General features: G+C 53.2%; 1 protein-coding gene across 1 annotated transcript; it reads right to left on the bottom strand.

Annotated features, from left to right (window-relative positions):
- Positions 1 to 5,603: 5,603 nt before the first annotated feature.
- Positions 5,604 to 23,523, bottom strand: LOC126642240 (maestro heat-like repeat-containing protein family member 6). Its single transcript, XM_050319654.1, is given in 22 exon segments — positions 5,604 to 5,720; positions 5,869 to 5,942; positions 6,416 to 6,504; positions 12,657 to 12,891; positions 18,052 to 18,120; positions 18,390 to 18,492; positions 18,808 to 18,909; positions 19,069 to 19,224; positions 19,356 to 19,493; positions 19,495 to 19,533; positions 19,781 to 19,918; positions 20,024 to 20,138; positions 20,407 to 20,544; positions 20,633 to 20,820; positions 21,065 to 21,212; positions 21,441 to 21,450; positions 21,453 to 21,588; positions 21,755 to 21,864; positions 22,103 to 22,250; positions 22,594 to 22,905; positions 23,089 to 23,153; positions 23,403 to 23,523. Coding segments are annotated over 22 exon segments (2,751 nt in total).
- Between the last annotated feature and the right edge of the window lie 504 nt (positions 23,524 to 24,027).

Genomic DNA, 24,027 nt, shown 5'->3' with positions numbered 1-24,027 from the left:
ACCGCCGGTCGCCGACCCTGCGCCCAGCGCCGCGGACGCGCCCCGCTCCACCCGTGTTCGGACCACCACCACCCCGTCCTGGGAGACGCAGCTGCAGCCCCGCTCCAGTCCGACTGCGACCAGAGCACCCCATGAGATAGCGAGTGTGGTATCCAAAACTTTTTTTATTTTTAATAATGGGAAACAAACCTTCTAGCTCGAAACATCATAGATCCCTCAAAACTTTAACAAAATGTAGTTTCAAAAGCAAACTTTTCTCGCCACAATTATTACCTTACCAACAATGGCATCAATTCGAAACTACATTAAATGAGCCACAAAAAGAAATCTATAAGAAAATCAGAGCTGTATTTGAACTTGAAGTACATATATGTCACAAAAACTCTCTAAAAGCCTTAACTCAGTGGCTCCAAGAAAATCAATCTTTTGTCCCAGAGAACCTAAATTATGAAACCTGGAAAAAAATTGGAAATCACCTTTGGAAAATAGGCGAGACAGGTGATTCCTTAGCTATTGAAGCATTAATAGCTTGGAGGCTTATTTTCACAGTCTTACAAAAAGAAAGGCACAAGCCACAGCCTAAAAAGCCGCAAACAACAAATGCCCTAGAAGCACAAATTACTTTAAAATCTGATACCAACCCTCCTAGCAAGCCACAGCCGACAAACCTGCCGACAAACGACCTCCCCTCCCCGCTCGCCCCGCTTACCCAGCGGAGGAGCCCGAGAGGAGCAATCCCCCTCCCTCCCCGCTGAACCGGGACTCGCACCGACAGCAGAGCCCGCAGAGCCCCCCGAGCCGTGGACACTAACAAAGGCAGGAGCCACGGCAGGAATGAAAACGACCCCCCGCAAACCCCCTCAGCCCCGGCAATGCAGCAACCCCCGCCCCCAGCCTTTCCCAGCACGGCAGACACGGCGGGACCCGGGGACGGACCGTGGGGGGAGAAAAACGTAGAGACGGCGGGAGCCGGGGAGAGACCCTGGGGGGAGAACAAAGAGACAGACGGCGGGACGATGTCCTGGGGCAGCCAAGATGGCGAAAAACAGAACAAAGAAACATTCAAACCGCGCGAAAACTTTTCTGAACTTTACAAAAAGGGAGGGGAGAGAGAGTGGGCGGTGGCAGACAGATTATACACGCCTCCTTCGTACACCCTGGAAAACTCCTCCTTCCTACGGGACATGAGTAACTCACCCCCAGAAGCTCCAACCTTCTCAAGTGACTCAGGGGGGGCTCCCTCCGCCCCTCCGTCACATGACACCGACAATCATGGCCGTGCCCATGAAACACCAGCGGCAACAGTTACTGCACCGATTCAACCTATAGATATTCCAGTCTCAGCTGCAATGCCTCTTGCATCATCAGACAGTTCTCAGTATCAAACACTGTTTCCTAGCCTGCCTCAAATGCAGACACCACTGCAAGCTAAATTCGAACAGCCTGCCTCCAAGAAGCAGACCTCTACAGAGACACAGAAAGAAACACCTGCAGCTGCTTCAACCACACAAACTGAAACAGTAAATAACAAAAACCAGACTACTCTTAAAAAGACAATTTCTGCATCTACCGAAAGCTTGAAAACAACCCCTTCAGAGAACCAAGCACCAAGTTCTGCATCTATAAAGCAAAGTGCAACATTTACCACAATTATTACAGTCACAGGTGCTGTCATACAAAGTAACACAGCACCCGACAACACCAAGCAAGCATCAGGACAATGGACAGATGTGACTCATCAACTTGTGGAAGCTCATGAGAGGATCCACTCACCCTTTCACACTATTGGGCCAATTCTACAACAGGAACAGTCCAAGATGGGTCCCCTCAAGAAGGATCAAACCCTTCCTAGAGGACTCCAGACCCTCCTGTTTCTCATCCTGTTTGTTCCACCGTAGACTGCCTCAACCTACTCAGTTCCAGACTGGATGCAGCGACCAGCAGAAAAAGCCAAAGCCACCAACACTGATACAATGTGCCTTTCCCTCGACAGTGTGAGTCATCCATTTAAAAGCTGTCTCGTGGGTATTCCTGATTGGAACGGGTTTATCCAAAACACTTCCCTCGTAGATAATCTCCTTCCTTCTCCAAACACTATTTCCCAAACCCTCCTACGTTTAGGTACCCTAGATACAAATCCCCAAGAATTAGAACTTTTAGGCTCATCTGTAACTACCATTTGCCTTAGATTCAAACCTACTACTAATCGCCTTAACCTAAAACCTAACCTATCCCCCATCTCCTCCATCTATACTAACACCACCGCATGGTGCAATAACTCCAAACCTTACCCTCTTCCCACTAAACTTTTCTCTCAACCCACTAAACTGCCTTCCACCTTCCTTCCCACATGGCCTGCTGGATGGCCAAAGAAACCAATGCCACTTCTCTTGCCATTCAGAGCCTGCTAGCAGAAAATCAAAGAATTCTAATTATCACTTTCTCCATCCTTGTCTTCCTTCCCTGTCTAATTTTTTTTATTAAAAAATCCATGACTAAAAGTTTTTCCCAAGCTTTCCCAGTTCTCAAAAACAGAAAAGGGGGAGATGTCGGGAGTGGACCAGCAGAGGCCTACAGAGAATGGAGACAGATACAGAAAGGCTACGAAGAAACCTCGGAGGAAGAAATTGATCTAGAGGTACTTTGACAGCTGCAACTGCAGGAAGCGCCTGAGATCCAGCGATAAGACGCCGCTTCCACAGACCCCTGCAGAATTCCCCTATCTGTGCCCCTCACCATTCCTTCCCTTCCTTCCCTAACTCCCAAATCTCCCTATATGGCTGGACATATCCCTGCAGCCAATCCCTCCATTTTCCCTTATCTCTGACCCTTAGGATTCGTGCCCCTGGCAAGAATCCCACCCTTGTTCGAGACCCTTCGATGTACCTCTCTATATAAACTGACACCTTGTTTTAATAAAGAGCCATTTTGTGAGTCACCTATCTGGGGGCTCGTCTCCTATGCAAGATGTGCGCGAGGGTCTATCGCGGGGACAAACCCCACCCGCGATAAGCCACCAGTCAGGATCTCCCCTGACCATCTCCAGCATGCTCCTGGCCAGCTGCTGATTGTAGGTTGATGAGTAGGGGGACACTGAAATGGTTGTGAGGATGATGTCTGTCCTCTCAGAAGTCCCAGGTGTTTCCCAAAGGCTTGTGTCAGGAAGGAAGGCAGCCCCGCTGATTCTGGGCCCCTTGGCTAACACCCATCCCCTGAAGATGCCAAGTCCCAGCAAGGGGCCAGCTCAATACCTCCAGGAAGTCCCTGGCACTGGGTGAACGCAGCAAGGAGGGGATCGGAGCTTCTCAGAATGTTTGGAGTTGTGCATTCCCCTCTGGCAGTGTCGCGCCTAAAGAGCGGGGAAACACGGAGGCGTTGGGGAGGCACAGCAGCTGTGCCAGCTGCCACCAAACCCTGAAAGCCTTGGGAAGTAGGAATATCTGAGGAGGAGGTGGTTAGAACAGGAGGGAGTGGGCAGTGGATTAAAGGGTGACCAGTACTCCTGGCCCAGGAAGCTCCAAGGACCTGGAGCTGGGCATGCAGCCCCAATGACACCGTGGTGAGGGGGGGACGGCTCCCATGGCTGGCGTGCTGCAGGGCAAAGACATGACCTGTTCAGGGCAGATGAGGCAGCTCAGCTCCACAGGAGAGAGCGTGTAGGGCAGAAGCAGAGGAGAGGTAGGGCTGGTGATGTGGCAATGCCTGCGCAAGCCCAACAAGGGTCCATTGCAACAGCCCAGAAGACAAGCAAACCCATCAGGGGATGTTGCTGGGGGGAGGGATGCAGCCGCCACAGCTTCTCTTACATTTTTGCTGACAGACGAATTTAAAGAGGGTGCAGAGAGCATCCAGAGCCACAGGGCTGATCTTTTCTTCCTCAGATGACATGAGGCTGAGACATCCTACCAGCTTTCCAAAAACTGGCATCTCCATCTGCGCGTACAGCAGAAAAGCTGAAGGACTGAGGGCAGACAGCTGGGGCCAAAGCCCTTTGAGCCACAGTGTACCAAGGGCAGGACGGAGGTGGGCCAGAGTCTCCCAGAGCACCTGGATGGGCAGTAGCCCCGGCAGGGAGAGCTGCCTGGGCTCTGTCCATGGTGCTTGGGCAGTCCTGTCCCACACAGGGCTGGGGGCAGAGCTGGCTCCTGGCAGAGAGGTCCAGTGGAAAGAGAGGAACCAAGAGCCCTCAGTGCAGAGGCTGGTGAGCCCCCAGAGTTGTGCCCAGCCTGCTCTTGCACGCACCTTGGATCCGCAGCCGTACCGGGGCGCAGGGACGGGGACATGACCTGGCTGGAGGGTGCCCGGTCCTTACCTGCAGAGTGGAGCAGCTGGCCAGCAAATGGCTCAGGATGCAAGTCCTGTCCCAGAGTCAGTGAAGGCCAGCAGCACCTGGGCAGAGAGAAGCTGCGGGTGAGCCCTGGGAACAGACCCCTGCTCTTGCAGCAGCAGCAGCAGTAGCGCGGCTCCGCTCCTGGGCCGGACTCGCACCGCCCCTCAAGGCTTCTTCCGACCTCGAGCAAAGCCTCGGGGGCTCCTGCCCCTGGGGTCTCTCGTGGGCCTGGGACAATGGGCAGCCACTGTGCTGCAGAAGGGCCTGGTGCCAGCCCCTGCTTCCCCAGGGCAGGTGGGCACCCTCTCCACAGCTTGCTCTGCCTGCACGGCTCTGGTCTAGGGACCACCTGCCAGGGTGAGGAACAGCCCTGAGACCCCCACTCTGTGTGCAGGCCAGACCTCCTCTCTCACCTGCAGCACCTCGTTGACTCTGAAGGCAGGGCAGTTGAGCACCCTTGCCTCCAGAATGGTGTCCATGGCTCTCAGTGTCTGCAAGGAGGACAGAGAGCTGTGGCAGCCCTTCTGCTGGCCCCCCACCCCGGGGCACTGATCTAACCCGACAGGGCAGGACGCCCACACTGCCCGTGACACCCAGGGCCAGGCAGTGGGCACAGCAGCATGTCGATGGGCCCCAGAAAAGGGACAGAGGGTGAGGGTAGGAAAGCAAAGTGAGACCCTGCCCTGCCTTGGATCTCTGCTCATGGGGCAGCACAGGAGCAGCCCAGATGGACTGGGGACTCTGGCAACTCACCCAGCACTTACCTGAGTGTACAGAAAAGCCTCCATGCTCAACATTTCCCCTTCTGGAGGAAGGCAAAAGACACTCCAGAGGCAAGAGATTAGGAGGCCTCTGTTGCCCTGCAGCACTGAGGCCACAGAGCTGCAAAGAGAGAGAAGGCACAGTTGGACACTGGTGCTGGGAGCAGCACCTCGAGGCCTCGTGCAGGTGGGCACAGAGTGCTGGGGCAGGGGTCCCCAGGAGTGATGGCCAGGTGGGCACAGAGTGCCGGGCAGGGGTCTCTGGGATCCATGGGCAGGTACCTCAGTCCCACCAGGGTGATCATGGCGAGCTGCCGCACCCTTGTGTGGATCTGGGTCCTGGGCTCCTCATCCAGCAGCACCTGCCAATCACAGCTTCACTGGGACCTGGCAGTGCCAGCACCTGGTGCCCCCAGCCCCTCACCCTGCTCAAGCACTGCCCTCACAGGTGCTGGTGCCAGGGAGCATTGCCCCCTTTCCCAGAGCTCCAGGTGTCCCCTTACCTTGATCCTCTACACCAGCTCATGTCTGTGCCACAAGATATCCAGGCACCAGCCACCGTCCCCGGCAGTTCTGCTCAGGGTGCAGATGCTCTCCAGAAACTGCAGCTTGTGCTCCTTGTCCTGCAGCTGGGGGACAGACACAAGCAGGCAGCGTGAGGAGCGCTCCCGCGACCAATGGAACCAGAGCCCTGGGGTGCAGTGCCCTGTGGGAGCAGCAGCTCTGCCCAGCCAGCACCTGCCCAGGCACAGCCACCGTCCAACTGGCTGTGGTTACCTGGTTGGGGTTGTTGGCCTGCAAGAAATCCAAGGCTTCCTGTTCCTCTCTGGACAGAGGTAACCAGCTGGCATCTAAAGGAGGGCAGAGAAGGGAGGCCTGAACAGGGTGCGGTCACAGGGGAAAGCAGAGGAAGATCTGCCCTCTGCCCAGCCCCATGCCCGCTACCCTGGCACAGCCTTCCCCTGGGCTCCTGGCTGGAGGGTGCCAGCAGAGGAGCTGCCAGGCTGGGGCACGGCTTGGAGGGGAAAGTCTCAGTGCCCCAGGCTGAGGAACTATGGACAGACAGACAGCAAAGGTCCAGTGTCCCACAGCATTGCTGCCTTTGGCCAGCCCAGAGCAGGAGCTGGGGCCTTTCTGCCCTCACCCTCCTTGGGAGAGGCTGTGCTGGGGCTGCTGTCCAGCCCTGAGCAGCCCCAGCATTCAGGTATCACTCCCAGGCCCCTTGTTGCCAGCTGCCTGTGTGCTGGGGAAAGGTGATCCTGGTGTCACACAGGGTGTGCTGGGGGCCCCAGCCCCACCCAGTCCAACAGGGCCCCTCACTCACCTGTCTGCAGGGGCTGCACCATGGTCACCACTGAAGGGCTGCTCTCCTGGGGAGCCCTGTCCTCCTCCCAGGGAGGTCTCTTCTCCATCCTGTGGGTGAAACAAACAGGCTGGAAGTGGGCAAGGGGAAAACTTTGGGGAAACACCCCAGCAGCACAAGGCAGAGAAGCAGGGAAAATTGAGCTGTGCTCAGAGGCTCCTCGCCAGCTCCGTGCTCCCATCCTATCCCATCGCTGTCCTGCAGGACACTGACCACACCTGCAGCAGTGGGTGTCACAAAAGGCCCCCTGTTGCTGTCCTGCATGACACTGACCCCAATGGCAGCACAGCCCCTGAGCACTGTGAGGACAGCACAGGATCCAGATCCAAATGGGAATGACTGGCCCTGGAAGAAAGGTGGGTCACAATGTGGACAAAATATCTCTAGGAGGGATGAGCATTGGAGTGCTGCTGAGAGGGGTAGGACACTTGGAACTTGGTCTTTGAGTAGCTTAGTACATAGTGAAGGAATTTATATTTTAAACATAGTTATACTTTCCTGATTATACTTTCTACTCTTGGAATTCTCACAGTGGAAAAGGCAATTTCTGCTGGACACCCATCATTTTATTTGCCTAGTGGATATTATCTGAGCTTACAACTCTTACCCTAAACTGGGTTTACTATTGTAAAAAGGACTGATGTTTTTTCTCTCTTTTCTACTGGAAAAGCCCTGAGGGCATGTCACCTGACCTTGTATGGTTAATTAAATTGGCAGCACCTTGATGGTGCTGTTCTCTTACTAAATCACCATTAAAGCTAAACTCATATCACGGATTAACAGGAATTTAAAATGCAACTTCACAAGTTAAAAAACCAGTGAGATGCTACAACTATGTTCCTTGCATTTGCTGCATGTTTTCTGGAACAGTATTTTCTGTACCTTTTCTGTGAAAGGTTGAATACTGGGGGATCTGAGCTGTAAACCAACTGGGTCAGAAGAAATTCCTGTTTCCAAGTTGTTTCTAATTTCCAGTTTCCCACTCCCTCATAACTGTCAATCTGGTGGGGTTTTTTTCTGTGGGGATATTTTGTTCATCATTTCAGTAAGAAAAATTGCTGCTAACTGGGAGGAGGGAGAGCATTTGATACTTCAGAGATTTTAATCTTCCTGACCTTCATACTGTGGAAGGTTTCATTAGGAAGACTGGGCTCTGATAGGAGAGCTGCTATCGGATCACGGGAGGTGATCCTTCCCCTCTGCTCGGCACTCATGGGATCACAGCTGGAGTTCTGTGTCCTAGTTCTGGGCTCGGTCGTACAAGGACATAATGGATTGATCTACAAAGGGACTCAAAAGGTTATTAAGGGTTTTCAGCACCTGACGTGCATATGAGGAGAGGTGCTGACAGTGCTCAGACTGGAAAAGAGAAGGCTGGTAAGAGGAATATAAAAATGTAATTCTGAAGCTCCTTCAAACTGATGACTCATTAAAATATTGACTACAAATATGATTGAGTTTGACTTGGGAGAGTATTTACTTTAAGCTGTGGCAGTAATTCCATTCTTTTCCATGTTTCTCTTCTTTGGTAACAATTTTCTTGCTTTCAGGAGAAAGTTTACTCCTCTTAGTTACAAGCCAATTTTTTTCCATTTTTGAGGTTAAAAAAAAAGAAGAGCTAAGCTTACAAAACCATATAAAAATATATCAGCCTCAAATGGGGCCCTTTCAACTCTTTCAATCAGTTATATTATAGTAAGGAAAGATATTTTTATCTCTTCCTAGCAATTCCCTAAAATGGTTGATTAAGTAGTATGCAGATTAAAGAAAGAAAAAAGATATATTAGAGGTAGTATGACACTGTGTGCAGCAAAACTAAGTTTGAGTGAAATTCTTTTTCAGTTCCTTCAGCTATATCCTCATCTGAGCATTAATCAGCACAGCTCTATTGATGGCATTTCTTTAATTTCCCATGGATATTTCCTGTCCTTCAGAAGTTCCTCTGAATCCTTATTATTTTGGGGGTATGTATGCATGTGGTGTGAAAATCCTGTCTGGCTAGGCAAGACAGGCAAGAAGTCTCTCTGCCCCATTCTATTCAAGTTTCAAATCTGAACAGTAATTTTGAATTTCTTTTTCTGTGGGTAATTCCCCCTCCTCTCCCTTTCTTGGAGCTCAGACTTTTGAATAAAAGATAAAGTTTTGAAGTTCAACTGCTCTGGTGAGGTCTGTTAGCACTTACTCCTAAAATGCCTTTTACAATTGCTGGGAAAGAATCCTACCCACAGCTTCAGAAATTTCGGAAAGGTCTCGCACTCTGTCAGTCCGTGACGTGCTGCCAGCAATTCCTGGCATGTGCTGCATGTGCTGTGCTGACATAACCAACGGGGAGCTCTTTGATCAATCAGGGGGGAAAAAAACAGATTCTCTGAGTGAAGAAAGAATAATTGAGGATATGGAATACAAAGTCTGCATTAACCCCTAGATTTTTAAATTTCCATTTCTACTTTACAGCGAGTAGAAAGAGCGGACATTAAAACACATGCACTTTAAAATGTAGAGCAGTTATATTATGACATCCTTTCAATAGCTTTACATAAAATCCCTTCCTAGTTATGGTATTTTAAAAATTTTTGAGGTATTCATGACACACTCCAAGGTGGTAGGAAGTAGCAGGGTATGTTCAGCACCTGGGGTAGAGGAAATATTATTGAGGAAAATAATCTAATGAACAGACAAGTTATGTAGTTCACCTGTGCTCAGGGCATTGACCATGCATCCATATAATCTCTCATTCAGAAGACTGCAAAATGTGTGCTTTATCATCACATGCATTGCAAAATCCTGACAGTCTGGTATATTGTATATTCCTTACTGGATGTCTCCTATTATCTGATGCCTAGAAATAACACCTTGAATCAATTCAAAACATCTTTTCATAGCATCTTTAAGCATAAGTGCTTTGTTGGATCGGGAGCCAGATAACGTTTGTTAAGGACAAGCTCTCAAATTTTCACACACTAGAGAGAGAACGTGAAAAGAAAATGGGCAGACATCTTTTTCTGTTTCATTTGCAGATATAGCAGTTGAGACTGGAGAAAAATAGTTCCTAAAGAACACCACTGCATCAAACAATCTGTAAGTATGAAAAAGAAGCAGTAGGAGAAACTCTGATAACAGATTAAGTGTCTTGTTCTAGAAAATAGCTGGAGAGGGCTTGAGAACCTTAGAGTGCCAGTGAGGGGGCAGAAGTGTATGCACATTTTAGGAGAAGAGAATTTTTCATCTCAAATAAATTAACCTCAAGTCTTCATTGTGAGGTGGCTTGGTTTTGGAAATGCTGAACTCTCTCGTGTTTGTGTAAATGGAAGAAACTGAGTAGAGCTGGGGCGGGGGGGGAATGAAAAAGTTATAAAGAGTTTTACAGGCATAAAGTACATCTGTAAATTGCATTATTTTCCAAAGAAATATAGGAGATCATTATTGCAAAATGATTAGGATGACCTTGCCAACGAGCTCAGGGAGAGCTGTGGTATTCTGAACGTCTCTGCAGGACGTGAAGTGAACAGGATTAACGTGCTGAGTGTGAAGGAGGTGGTTTTGTATCTTGCTGAACTGGGATCTAAAATGGTGCCCACCTGTCAATGGCCCTGTTGTTGTGTCAGTCCAGCTTCAGAGAGTGGAAGCAGGAGACTCTGCAGGGCACAGATTTTTGAAATGGGAATCAGAGGTGCACCACACCATCTGCTCTGGTGTTCACTGTCTTGGACCACACCCCACTGACAGCCCTTCCCATGGGTCAGGCTTGTGCTGCACCCAGACCAAGGCATTTGTACTCGAGCTGTGAGAAGTGGTGCTACACCCAAACAAACTTCAGACTTGATTTCAGAAGGGAATATTAAACGGGGCCCCCTTTATATGACATTTGCAAGACGAGTACTACTTATAGGCTACCCACATTTTGAGAAGGATGAGATTTCATTTAAAATAGGAGAAATGTGGCTCCAAGTTAAGCTGTGACTGGATCAGGGAGCATTAGTTGTATTCACTGAGGAATGATTGTTATCATAGGAGGCAACTATTCGATGTGTTAGGTACAACAGAAGCCAGTCTCTGGAAACTGAGATGACAGAGAAGCAAAGTGCAAATTTTAACCTGTAATCAACCCTTGAACAGCACACCCATAGACAGGGGGGATTCTCTGTTCAGTCACTCCTTAAGCCAAGGCTGAATACCTTTGAGACACAGTGTAAGTCAGAAACTGTGGACCTGATGCCAAATTTGCTGATGAGTGTTAGAGGAGGTCAGACCATGTGGTTGTCCCTCTAGATCTTAAAACCTCTGAGTTGGAGGCACATCTTAATACTTATTACTATGAAATGTTCTGCTAGTCCAGAAAAACATTCTGAAAGGTTGTTGCTCAAATCTGATCTCTTTGTATTTAAGTAAAATACAATTGGAGGGATCAAGAAGTCTCTAGACATCACAATGAGGATGTGACCCTATCATGTGGCACACTTAGTACATGCAGTAAAAGAGAGCTTTGGGGATTAAGAATTGTTCAGTAGAAATTGAAAGGAATCTTAAGGCAATCACTGAGATTTTGATACAGCTCCAGAATGAATTCAAAAGCTATTTTTAATGACCACAGGGACTAGTCATCTCTGAGGGAAGGAAGAATGGTAGTCTGGAGAATAGACATGATGAGATTGGTAGATTCTTTTTAATTAAAATACTCCAACTGAGAAAATTCATCAATAAATGTGACGAGCAAATATTTAACCTTTAGGTTTGGTTTGTGTTCACATTCCAAACAAATATAGTTAGAGATACTTAAACATTTGTGATTGTTGAACACATTTACAGAGTAATTATATTTAATATCTGGAAATTCAAAAACCACTTTCCATATTCCATGTGTTATATGCCCTTTTATATTAATGTTTTCTAAATGTCATGTTGACTAGCATATTAAATTCCAGCTTCTTTCTAAGGTAACTGAGGTAGTTGCTTTACAAGATAATTTTCTCAGCTGTAATATCTTCTTGCATATAAATATATTGTTGGCATTTCCATATTGCATTTTCCAGTAGGCCAACAGATTAAGGTGTTACTAAACCACGATTCAGCAAGGCTTTAACTGCAGCTATCCTTTTGCATTTCAAACTGTCCGTTTGTCTCTCCTGTGATTTCCCCTCTGTACAGGATTACCTTTGTTCAACATGAATCGTGCGAGTCAGTGATTAACAAGACCATGGCTAATGTGGCTTCACTGCATTATGCAATTTTGATATTGCACTTCATTTCACCAATGGGAGGAAAAGAAAAAAAAAGAAAGGAAGGAAAGTTTCTAAAACTGACTTGCTCATCTGAACTCCCCACAGGGTCTTGGTGCTTGGAGCCCTTTCACCTGGGCAGGCTGTCCTGGCTGGGCAAAGGAATGTCAGTGGTCCTGATGAGCTGTGCCCACGGTGAACATCAATATTGCACTGGCAATCCCTCTGCGTGGGGAGAGGATGTCGTGTCCTGCATCCCTTTGGGTCTGCCTGGAGCCCTTGGAAGGGCACCTGTGCTCACCGGCGCTTCCCCAGCAGGAGGGAGAGCTGATTTTCGGTGAAGGTGGCAGAGCACTGAACAGGTGCCCAGGGAGGGTGTGGAGTCTCCTCTCTGCATACATTCCAAACCCACCTGGACGCGTTCCTGTGTCACCTGCTCCAGGTGACCCTGCTTGGCAGAGGGTTGAACTGGATGATCTCCACAAGTCCCTTCCAGCCCCGACAATTCCGTGATTCTGTGAAACCGAATCCCTGAGCCCTTTGGCCAGGAGCAGGGATGCAGGAGAGCAGATTTATGTAAAACCCGACAACAAAACAATGGATTTTACTTGGTAACCGCCCCGTTTAGCAAACGGTGAGATTTGCTGCAGGCTCCCTCTGCAGTGTTGGCGCCTTTCTCGCTGCCTCCCAGCTCAGAGCACGCACCCCTGGCCAGAGCCAGACTGACCCCACCGGCGGCCGAGCGGCCCCCGGGGAACTGAAGGGGAAGCGCTCGGGGCTCGGCGTTCGAAAGGAGGGCGGACACCGAAGGGCCCGGGGGCGATGTGGGGAACAGCAGGAGCGACCCCGAGCCCGGGCCAGGGCCGGGGGGTAGCGCGGCCCGACCCCCGCTCCGGCCGCGGCCGCCAGAGGGCCGAGCGGGCAGGGCCGAGCGCGGCCGGGCCGGGCTGAGGGGCGGGGGCGGCCGGAGCGGCGGGGCCGCTGACGGGACGCGGGCGGGCTGAGGGGCCGCGGGTGGCAGTGAGGGGTGACGGGCGGCCGTGGCGGCGGGCAGGGCCATCCGGATCCCCACGCGGCTGCCGCTGCTCCCGAGCCACGAGCGCGTCCCGCTGCCCGGCTCCGCCGTGCGCTCCAGCGCGGACTCCCCGCGCAACGCGCGGCTGGAGCGGGGCCGGGGCTGAAGGGCCCTGCGCTGCGGAGCGACCCAAAGAAATCCTCCTACTGTGTGCAAAGCACACTTTTATTGCGGCCGGGGAGATGCAGAGGTTTTTGCCCCACCCCGTGTATTCCACCCACTAAGGAAACAAAACAGCTTTTTACACATTTGAAGGAGTGAGTTTCAAAATTATCTATCACGTACACTCTTTACAAAGTCTGCCTTATCTAAATAGACATTTGGTTACCTAACTCCTATTCTTACTACCATAGAGTAGTTACCTAAAGTTTTATCGCTTCAAACAGCTTAGGTTTCCCCCACCCCTCTTTTGTCTCCCTTGCAATCCTACATGCTGGAAGTCTTTCTGCTTTCCCTGACAGTCCCTTTTGTTTAGGTAAGCTAGCTTTATCTTAATTGCCCACAGTTAGGGCAGCAACCTTCTTTCAAGCAGTTACAATTTTGCAAAGTCACACTTAACATAGGTAAATTTTACTAACATAACTAAATTTTAATTGTATTTTATCTTGTCTTCATTTCACAACAATCCAGAAAACCCCCCAAGTTTAATCAATACCAGGAAGAGGCAAATGAGTAGGGAATGTACATTTTCACTTCCACGAGCACATGGATAAACATCTGCTGAGACCACACTTAGAAACATCCAGGAAAAGCCAGTAGTTGAGGAAATCAAATTTAGAGTAGATCTTACAAACAATACTTTTAGTGATACAGTGGTGTGTTCATATTACCACCCAAAGATACTTTTCTTGATATTGGAGCAACATTCAATTACAGAGGTGATACCATGGGACTGGCCAGTCATCTGTGGTCTCTGATTATGAGAGCACCTACACTCAGATCCCAAAGGTAAGAAAAGAGTTTTGATGTACCCTAAGGAGGAATAAACTGCTTGGCATCAAAAACCCCATAAAATCCCACAGCCAGTGGCTTATCTCCTCTTCTGGCATGCACCATGTTCCACACCAAGTCCAGCAGCACGGATTGTGTCACAGCACATCTACAGAAAACACAGTTACAGCTCTACCACTAGAATAAGTTCTCAATAGATTTCACTGTTAAGGGAGAAAAGCCCCTTAACCACATTACATCTCTAGCCTGCTTCCACTGATCAGGTCTGGTTTGCTCCCTTGGCAAAGCCAAACAGGCATTCACTGATCTCCTCTTCAGGGAAATACCCAAAACCCACTGCCTGGGGTTTTGTTTTAAAAATTAACTTATTCATCAATCAACTAACTACACCAAATCTAATGAGGGTGCAGATCTCACATCTTCAGGTTACCAGAAATCCTCCAACAGATACAGTGCAGTTCCCCAAGTTTCCCTTCCTTTATTCTCTTGCTTCCCAGGAAGAACACATAACAGCATCTCTGTGAGGCTCAGATCTCTGTGCCATCAGGACCACTTGCAGTTCATCAGCTCCAGAGAACCCAAACTTCTTCCACCCCTCCTTTCCCCACCCTTCAGCTCTTACTGCTTTGAAAAGGAAGCGGGTGGTAAGAAATAAACTTTGTAAGTCACAGTTTGCATCACTCTGCCACACCACTGTCGCTTAAAATAAATCATCCCCACCCTGAGATGTCTGCTAATTTTTTCCTTTCTCAGGGTTCTGTAGTCACAGGCCCAGATCCTCCCCTGGGGAAATTTGAAAGGATACCATTGATGCCCAAAAAAAGGCAGCTTTAAAAAAAAAACTGCTTAAAGGTAGAATTTTGAGCCTATAAACAGCAGGTATTTATTGAATGATTAACGACACCGGGGTAGCTTCCAGCTCAGGCTGGACAAAAAAGCTCCGAAGTGGTTCAGTAAAAACAAGCAATTTATACAGTTTCTAATCATGATTACAACATAATCACATGCATATTCATATTATTGCATCATTAGATTACAATATTCATAGCAGGTGGAGTCGGGGTGGAGACTGAGGCGTGATCTCTATTTTGAGGAATATTATGGTGGGAGTTCCTGCCTGCCTTCATCCTGGGGTCTGCATTTTACTCATCTTCCTCGGGTGACATCCGTGACCTTTTGTTCTATCCATTGTTCTCGTGTCCTGATCGTCCAGGCTTGAAGAGACCTTTGGCTCTAGGCCTACTTTACCTATTCAAATGTCTACCTTGGCTCCTCTGGATGAGATTTATGTGTGTTGAGTTCTTTGTCTAGTGTTTGTTGTGGTTCCTTTAAGGTCTAATGCTCTTAATACAGAACATAGCCTTCTTGTAAAAGTACAACTTACATTAAACGAAATACAGGGGGTAAGGGGGGCTCTTGTGGGTTTACAGTCAAAGTGTTTCGATTAACCCTTCCTGCTTCACCATTTAGTGCAAACCTACCAGGTTTTCCCTGTCAGCCAAAAAGAACTTCAGCTTTTTCAGTCTTCTGCTCCAGATCATCCATCTTTCAGATTCACAAATTCAGACTGAAGTTTGCCAAGAGCATACAGTGCCAGGACAAGTGGGAATGGCTTTAAACTGAGATTCAGATTGAGGTTCAGATTGGACATTAGGAAGAAATTCTTCCCTGTAAGGATGGTGAGGCCCTGGCACAGGTTGCACAGAGGTGTGGACACCCATCTGTGGAGGTGTCCAAGGCCTTGTTGCACAGGGCTCAGAGGAACATGGTCTAGTGGAAGGCGTCCCTCGCTGCCCATGGCAGGGAGTTGAAACGAGATGGTCTTTAAGGTCCCTGCTAAACCCAAACTATTCCATGATTCCATGGTAATTCTGTCTTTGCAGGTACAGGCAGAACCCAAGCCTGCTCTTTACAGGCTTCCCCCTTCCCCTGCCCCTCTACAAAACACAACAGGCCACAAGTAGTGAAAGGACACGGAGAGCCAAAGGGAGACATTTGTACCAACCTCAGTGGAACTCTTTGGGAAGCACTTTCCTCGAGGAGCAAGTCCCTTGCCTCCAGAGGCAATTACTTAAACCTGTAGTTTACTTGGGGAACACCAACACACACTCAAGAAACGCTGGCAAGGCTGAATTCCTTGTGTTCCTTGTAGAACAGGCACTACAGCTCCAAGTGTGTTTCCAGGTGTAGGTTCAGACTCCCAGCCCCAGGCCCTCTGCAGACACAGCCTGGCTGCTGCCATCTTCTGATCCCTGAACTCCTGCCTTCAGGCCCGGCAGCAAACCCCGACACCAGATCCCTGTTCCCGCAGGGTGCTCTAGTGAGCAACGTCCAGGACTCTCTGCTGTGCACGGAGCATTTTTCCTGCCTGCTCTGAACAGCCTCTGGGCACAAGAGCACAACCTGGGTGGCTCTGGTGTCAGCAGACCCCAGATGCAGGTGGAGGAAGAAGCGGTGGCTGTTCTGCAGCAATGTCCAAGACAGACTGGAACGGTCCCCTCCCTCTGGCCTCCTTTGGTTTGATTTCTGACTGTGTCGGATGCAGAGGCTGCAATTCCTGAACTCTGGGGACCAGACCTGGCCACAGTCTCCAGGCACTGCCTGGCAGCGCTCCCTAAGGTGGGATGGGCACGTGTCTGTGTCTCAGGCAGTGTGTGCTGCTTCTTCCTTTGCTTCCAAGCACACTCAAAACTTGCTCTTAAGCCAGGGTGGTCGTGGGTTCTGCCTTTGTTTTCCCATTTGCTCATAAACTGGGCCATCTTCACAGCAGACCCCAAAGGACTGACTTCCCTCCATCCTGGAAGCTGAGCCATATGAGGCTCTACTTCAACTTCTGCTGCTTCTTCCTTCCCTTCCAGAAAGGCCTGGATTTAGAGTTCAGAAGCCCATGCATGTGTTTTTGAGGTGCCTGCATGGAGGAGAGGTTCAGCAGCTGCACCCCAAGGCTCATGTCCCATCCCAGTCTCTAAGAATGGCAGCAGTGCCACCGCTGTGGGACGCCTGAGTGTGGCAGGTGAGTCTGCCCTCAGGCACAGTCGTGGAAGTCAGTCAGGATGACAGGCTGCCCCTGAAGCTGCCAAGCGCTGCTGTGAGGCTGGGCAGTCAATAGAAAGCCCTTGTGGCCACTTTTCCTGAAGCCTTTGGCCAAAGCCCATGCAATTGTGCCCACAGCATCCCCACTTTTGGCATCCTGGCTGGTGTGGGTGCCTGGCTGAGGAGGCGCAGGCGCTGTGGGTGCTGCTCTCCTGTGCACAGCCTGCTGCTGGGGGCTGTGGCGCGGAGCCGCTCAGACAGCAGCGCCCCGTCCCCCCAGGGTCTCCCCCAGCCCCGCCAACCTGCCCGGCAGCGGCGCAGCCCTGAAGGAGCTCCACAGGAGCCGGCTCCGCAGGCACCTCCCAGCCCTCAGCAATCCACACAGCAGCACACGGGCAGGCCACACGTGCTGCTTCCTGGCTGGGACAGGCCGTGTGGCCACCTCCAAGCACCAGCTTCTCAGGGATCCCCACAGCTCCAGGTTCTGCCCATCCGCTCTGCTGCAAGCGTTGAGGCTCCAGCAGAACCCCCCAAGGCCAAGGGCCTTTGGGGCACTTCGCCCTCCCCACTGCACACCTGGGCAAGTCTTGCTGAGCACAAGGGCCCTTCTTCCCCTCTTCCCCTCTATGGACACCAGGCACTCAAAAAAACTTCGAGTCTCTGTCTTTGATAAGATGTAGAGATGTATTTGATATTCCCTCGCTGGTGTAAAAGGCAGTCCTTGCAGAGAAGAGCCATTTTCCTCTCCATAGCCACTCTTGGAGCTGCTGCAATCTGGAGTAGGGAACTGTCTGTCCAGTTCTTATCATGTACAGTTTGGAACTGACAGGCCTGCAATGCTGACTCTGATGTCCTTGCTCGTTCCTCAGGGCTGGAACAGAGAGGAACGTAGGCTATCGCAATCTGGTGGATTTAGATTGCGGTTTCAGTGCGGGTTTTGGTTTTCATTTCTGGAAATCCTGGATGATTTTCATGGTTTCAGCTGCCCGCTTTGTGATGGCAGGGCTGTCAGCAGTCATGCCTTGAAGGGCTGGAAGAGAAAAGGACAGAGCCAAGATCAGAGCCTGCATCTGCAGGGCCCTGAGGAGCTCCTCCTGCCAGGGCCATCCCACCCAGCTCTTGCCATGGCCAGGAGGGAGATGGGTCCAATGGGATCAGCCAGAAGGTGCTGGCCACCAACACCCCTCATGCCCCTGAAATCTCTCTCTGCTCTGTACATGCAGGGAACAGAGCCCTCCTCACTTGGGGCAGGATTACAGCTCCCTGCCCAGGGTCTGTGCTCCTCCACCAGCCCCCACTGACAGCCCACTGCCCGCACTCACCCTCAGTGATGACCTCTGTGATGAACTCATCCTCCTCCTCCCCCTTTCTCAGGTACTTGGCAGCAATCCCTGGGAACACAGATCCTGTCAGGGCCCCAGTGCTGTCACAGCTCCCCCACAGTGGCACTGCCAGCCTGACCACACATCCTCCTGCCCTGGCAGGGCTGAACCCGGGCCCTTCCCGCCTGGGGATGCCCCAGGGCTGGGCTGGCAAAGGGTGGCAGCACCGCCAGGGCACTCGGAGCTCCCCAGCACAGCCCTGGCCGCATCTGCTGCCGCTGCAGCAGCCGGGGATGGGGCCGAGCTGCAGTGGGGTGGGCAGGGACCTTGTGGCTCACCTATGAACCTGAGGGCAATCTCTTTCAGGGGCTCCTGCGGGCTCTCCACGTATGGCAGAGCTTGCCACATGAATTCCACCACTCTTTCCTTCTCGCTTTCCACCTGCAGAGAGCACCAGGGCACAGAGGGAATGGTTGGCTGGGGCTCTGCCCCTTGGCCGGGCGCTGCCTGCGCCCAGCACTGGCCGCCCTGCCCCACAGCCCAGCTGGGCCGGGGCTCCAGCGGCACCCTGGCTCGGGGGCACAGGAGCTGCAGAGGAGCCCGCACGCCCCAGGGAAGGCAGCAGCGGCTGGGGCGCAGGCTGCTGTCCCACAGGGGCTGCAGCAGTGGGCAGGGGCACAGTGCCAGCCCCACACTCGGGGCATCGGGGTCTGGGGCTGTTCAAGACTGGGGCTGGGCCTTCATGGCCATCCTTACCAGGCAGTCGCAGAACCACCAGGGCTTGTCCGCCTCCAGCAGGTTCTTGAGATGCCTTCTCCTCAGGAACCTGAAAGCACGAATCAGCGCTTCCCAAGAGGCCTGCAGAGCAACAGGGAGCAGGACATGGCACCGCAGCCCAGGCCACAGGACCCGTGTCCTTGCACCAAGGCCACAAGGATGCGGGAGCCCAGCAGGCACCAGGGCAGGAGACAGCCCAGCCCCCTCCCACGGGGACACCAGAATCCAGAAAGTCCTCACGTCTGCCAGATCCTCGTTCTCATCATTCGAGAGGAAGAAGAGTGGGATCAGGCTCGGGATCACGTGTGTCTGCAGCTCTTGTTTTCCCTCCTCCGCTACCAACTTCAAGACCTTACGGAAGAGGCGAACGGAGAGCAGTTGCACACGGATGTTCTCCTGATGGAAAGGAAGAAGAAAAGACCTCAGCGCTGGCTGCTCCAGGCCCACTGGGGCACAGGCCTGCAAATGCACAGGCCACAGTTTCCCGACAGCACCCAGTGCCTGTGGTGGGGGGCACAGAGCCTTACGTAGCCAAAGAGTGTTGGGAGTGCCTCAGCCAGCTCCTGGGCAGTGAGGGTGGAGATTGGGGTGTGTCTGCCCCGAACTTCATTGAGGAATACAGAGAGAGCCATCCTGACCAGCTCTTCATCTGCATCCCACAGTAGGCTGCGTGAGGCTTTGTGTCAGAGTCCACACACCGTCAGCCTGGGAGGAACACAAGGCTGTGCTGTGAAGCCATGAACGGCTGCAGAGCCAACTCCGTTCCGGCGGGGCAGCCCTGGGTGCTGCCGCGGGCCCGGAGGCCAAAGGCCTGTCCTGAGGGACTGGGGCAGCTGAACAGGGAGGCAGCAGAGCTGGGAGCAGCTGCCACAGCTCCCAAAGCCCAGCCCAAGGGACTGTGTTGCCCAGCCCCACACTGCCCACACGGCTTCAGCCCCTACCCCCTGCTCACCATCGCAGGATCCTTGCTCAGCACCACAAGAGCTCTGAGTGCCAGGCGACGCCTCTCTGGGCACTCGCTCCGGAGGTGCCTTGAAAGCATCTGCACAAGGCTGTCTCCCCATTCACTCACGTCCACCCAGTCCAGGACCTGAAAGGCACGGAGCAGTGAGGGGGTGCCTGGTCAGCAGGAGCCCAGACCTGAGCAGGGCTGGGCCCTCCAAGAGAGCGAGGCAGCGCTCGCCATCAGGCTCACCTCCACAAGGAATGCCACAGTGGGGAGTTCCAAGCGGGGCTCCTCCCTGCCCTGCAGCTCCAGCAGGTGGAATGTGATCCAGGAACACAAGGGGCTGGAGACACGGCGGATCTCCCTGGCAGGGGGAAAAAGGCACCATCAACCTGAGCCGGGTGGGTAAAACCTCTGCTGGGATGGATTCACAGAGGCCCGGCCTTTCCCCACCAGCTCAGGAGGGGACAAGGACACTCTGGGAGGCGGCTCCTCCTGTGCCCCCGCCCCTCCCAGCCTTTTCCACTCTGCTCAGCCATCCCTGGGTGACAAGGCCCTCTGGCCCAGGCACTGTGGGGGTGCCCCGTGCACAGGCAGAAATGACAGGGGCAGCGGGGACAAGGGGGTCTCACCTGGCCAGCAGACCCACTGCGTAGTGGTGGGTGTCAGGCCTGAGGAGCGTGTCCCAGCCACACTTGCGTTCCATTGAAAACACCACATCCTCACATTTGAGATGGCAAAGCAGGGCCTTTATGGTCACCACTGCAAACCTGTGTGCAGAGCAAAGGCCAGGTCATGCTGGGAGCCCTGACCCAGCCCCAAGGGCATGGAAGGCACAGGAGGACTGGGATGGAGCACCTGCTGGGCTTGGTGGGAAGGTTCTGTTGCTCCTGGCATCCCCTCCAGAAGGTGTCGACCTCCTCTGGCATCTGCTCTGTGCTGACAAGAATTTGGAAGAGCAGAGCCACGAGGAGATGGGGGGAGTACTCCACCAATGGCCCTGGGCACCGGATCATCTGGAGGATCTCCCAGATCACCCTGGTTGCCTGCAAAAGATAAACCACCCAGACCAGCTCTCAGTGCCCAGATGTCCATGTGGCAGGGCCTCGAGCATAGGAGGGAGACCCCAGGGAAGATGCAGGGGGAGTCCCTGGCCTGGTGCCCCTGAACCTGGCCCTAACCTACATTCCCAACCCCGTGCCTGAGGCAGGAAGATGCAGTGTTGGGGAGGAAGGAGACCCACTGGAGAGGTGACCTGGGAAGGAACCAAAGCCCATTGCAGGAACTCACAGCCAGAGCAAAGACAGGCGTGTTGTCCCCATTGGAGGTGGACGTGCTGTGCAATGGCCAGTCCTCCATCACACAAAGCAACTCTGGCAGCACCTTCTTCAGTGCCATTCCCGACGAGGCGATGGTCCTCCACATGCTGGCAGCAGCTCTGCGGGGCCAGAGTTGTGTGTCAGGGGGTGCTGACAAAAGGGCCTTGAGGAGCAGGGAGGGAGCCTGGCAGCAGGATCGGGGCTGACACGGCAGGACTGGGAAACAGAGGGGCCAGGGGTTCCTGGAACTCCCCATCCCTCTGGCAGACCACGTGGGATGGGATGGACAGGGTGAGGGGCTCTAAAGACTGGTGAGCCCCAAGCCCCAAAGGCAGGGGGTCCTGTACCTGTCACAGGAGGGGCACAGCGCAGGAGGGTGACCACAACATCAGCAGGGTATGCCTTGGTCACTCTCAGAAACTGCGTGAGCAGCTCCTCTTCTGGACTGCCGTTGCCTTTCAGTGCCTGCTGCATGTTCCTCACGAAGGCTGGCACCTGGAGGAGGCATGGGGAAGAGTTGCCAACTTGCCCAGCTTCCCCAACAAGTGCTGCCCTTCCCACCACACGGTGCTGGCCTCAAAGGCTGAGTGGGCCCAGGGGAGCTGGCTTGAGGGGCCACACAAGCCTAGGGTGGCTTGAGCCCTGGCCACAGGCTGCTTACTTGCTTTGCATCAGAGACACCATTCTCCTCAGAAACATCCCCAGTGGGAGCATAATTCTCGCTCTGAGAGGGCCCGCTGGGGGTGTCTGCAATGCTGTCCCGGTCTGCATCTGGCAAAGAGCGAGCACGGTCAGAGCTGAGGGGCTGCGGGACAGCCTGGAGAACACAGCCCAGCCCTGCGCTCCATGGCAGGGCCAGCCCCGGGATGCCCAGTGCATGGAGCTGCTGGGGGATCAGCCCTGGGCCCTCTTCCCCCTCCCTATCTCTGGGCATGTCCACAAAGGATGGGATGGGAGAAGGCCCATCTGGCTGCAGCCACCAGCCCTGTGGCCCAGCTCTGCCACTCACCTTCCTGCAGGGGCTGGGACTGCTCCACCTCTTCAGGCTGCTGGGCTGGGGCAGGCCCAGGGATTTCCTGCTCCTCCTCCTCTACCCAGGCCAGCTTGGGCACTCGGGGGGGTCTCTGCTCCATATCTCTGGCTGGCTCCATGGCTGCCTGCAGTAGACATGGCACAAAAAAGCTCTGCATCACCAACTCTTGCAGTCTTGAAGGTTCCTGCAACAGAAGACTTGGGAACTGTGCAGCCCATCAGTTCCCATGGTCTGGCCTCGAGAGCACCTGCCACAGGAACTGAGATGTCTTTGAAAAGCTCTGGGTCACCAAGTCCTACTCTCTAGCCTGGAGGGGGCACATGGCAGAGTGGCCAGAGTGAGTAACTTGCCCACTGTTCCCTGAGAACTCTTTCCCTTCCCACCACTCTGTGTTGCCCTCAAATGCTAAAGGGGCCCAGCAGACTCAACTTGAGGGCCCACACAATGCCTGCCCACAGGCTGCTTACCTCAGCAGAGACGACTTCCTCCCAGAGATCCTCGACACTGGCAGCATCAGGCAGGCACTCAATGCATGTGCTGTCAGTGTCTGCGTTATCCTCAGCCGTTGCACCCTCAGCCTCTGTGGTGAGCTCTGGCAGCGCGGTGCTGGAGTTTGTCACCTCATCAGTAACCGCACTGTCACCGTTGGCTCTGCCATCAGTCGACACGGTGCCGACATCAGGCTCTGGTTTGAGCTCACTCGGCGTGGGGTCCGGCTGTGCCACGACCACAGCTGGTGTGATCCTGGCCCCTCTACGCCTCCAGGATGTCAGGAAGGCCTGCAGGAGAACAAAGGGCAGGGAAGAGAGGGATGTGTCATGGAGAGCTCTGACAGCAGTGCCAGGCTGAGCAGGGGACGATGGCATCACATGTCACAAAGGGCCCTGTGACACCCTGCCCCAGTCCATCCCATTGGTGATGCCCACTGTGCCACAAAAGGCCCTGTGACACACTGCAGGTACCTGTACTGCCCTGCAGAAGTGGCCACGGGCACGGTCCTGCTGTTGTGTCCTGTGCCGGCCTGGATCTGGCAAAGAGCAAGCGCTGTCAGAGCTGAGGGGCTGCGGGACAGCCTGGAGAACACAGCCCAGCCCTGCGCTCCACAGGCAGGGCCAGCCCCGGAATGCCCAGTGCATGGAGCTGCTGGGGATCAGCCACTGGCCCTCTTCCTCCTTCCCGATCCCTGGCCGTGTCCACAGAGGATGGGATGGCATGGAATGATGCCCATCTGGCTGCAGCCACCAGCCCTATGGCCCAGCCCAGCTTTGCCACTCACCTTCCTGCAGGGGCTGGGGCTGCTCCATCTCTTCAGGCTGCTCTGTTGGGGCAGGCCCAGGGCCTGCCTTCTTTTGTTTCCTCTTGAGCAGCCTGGCCAGGCTGAAGCGTCTCTCGGCCATCCTACAGTCGGGCCTCGAGGGCACTGCTGCAGGGAATGGAGACGCCAGCGAAAATTTCCGGGGCACGAAGCCCCAGAGCACGGCCTCGAGGGCACCTGCCGCAGGGACTGGAGACACCTCACAAGAGCTTTGGGTCACCAAGTCCCACGGTCTGTCCTCGAGAACACTCGCGCTAACGAAAAACCGCCAAAAACGCTCCGGTCAGCAAGGAAAGAGTTGTCTGTGTGGGGACTCCGCACAGCACCGCTCTGTCCCGTCTGTCCCGTCGCATGCTCCGAGGAGCACTGAGGTGTTGCCACATCAACACCAGTATTTATATCATCCCGTGTCACAAAGGGCCCTGTTCCATCCCCTCGGCGATGCCCACCGTGTCACAAAGGGCCCTGTGACACCCTGCCACCTGCCCTGGGGCCTCCCCCAGCCCAGCCAACCTGACCCAGGACGGAAGGAGTCCCTTCGCCAAAGTATCTAAGACAGCTGCACATGAACTTTAGGCACAGCTCA

This window comes from Myiozetetes cayanensis, unplaced genomic scaffold (genome assembly GCF_022539395.1).
Source record: "Myiozetetes cayanensis isolate MyiCay16 unplaced genomic scaffold, myiCay2020 scf222, whole genome shotgun sequence".
Classification (NCBI taxonomy): domain Eukaryota; kingdom Metazoa; phylum Chordata; class Aves; order Passeriformes; family Tyrannidae; genus Myiozetetes; species Myiozetetes cayanensis.
This window is presented reverse-complemented; position numbering and strand designations above follow the sequence as displayed.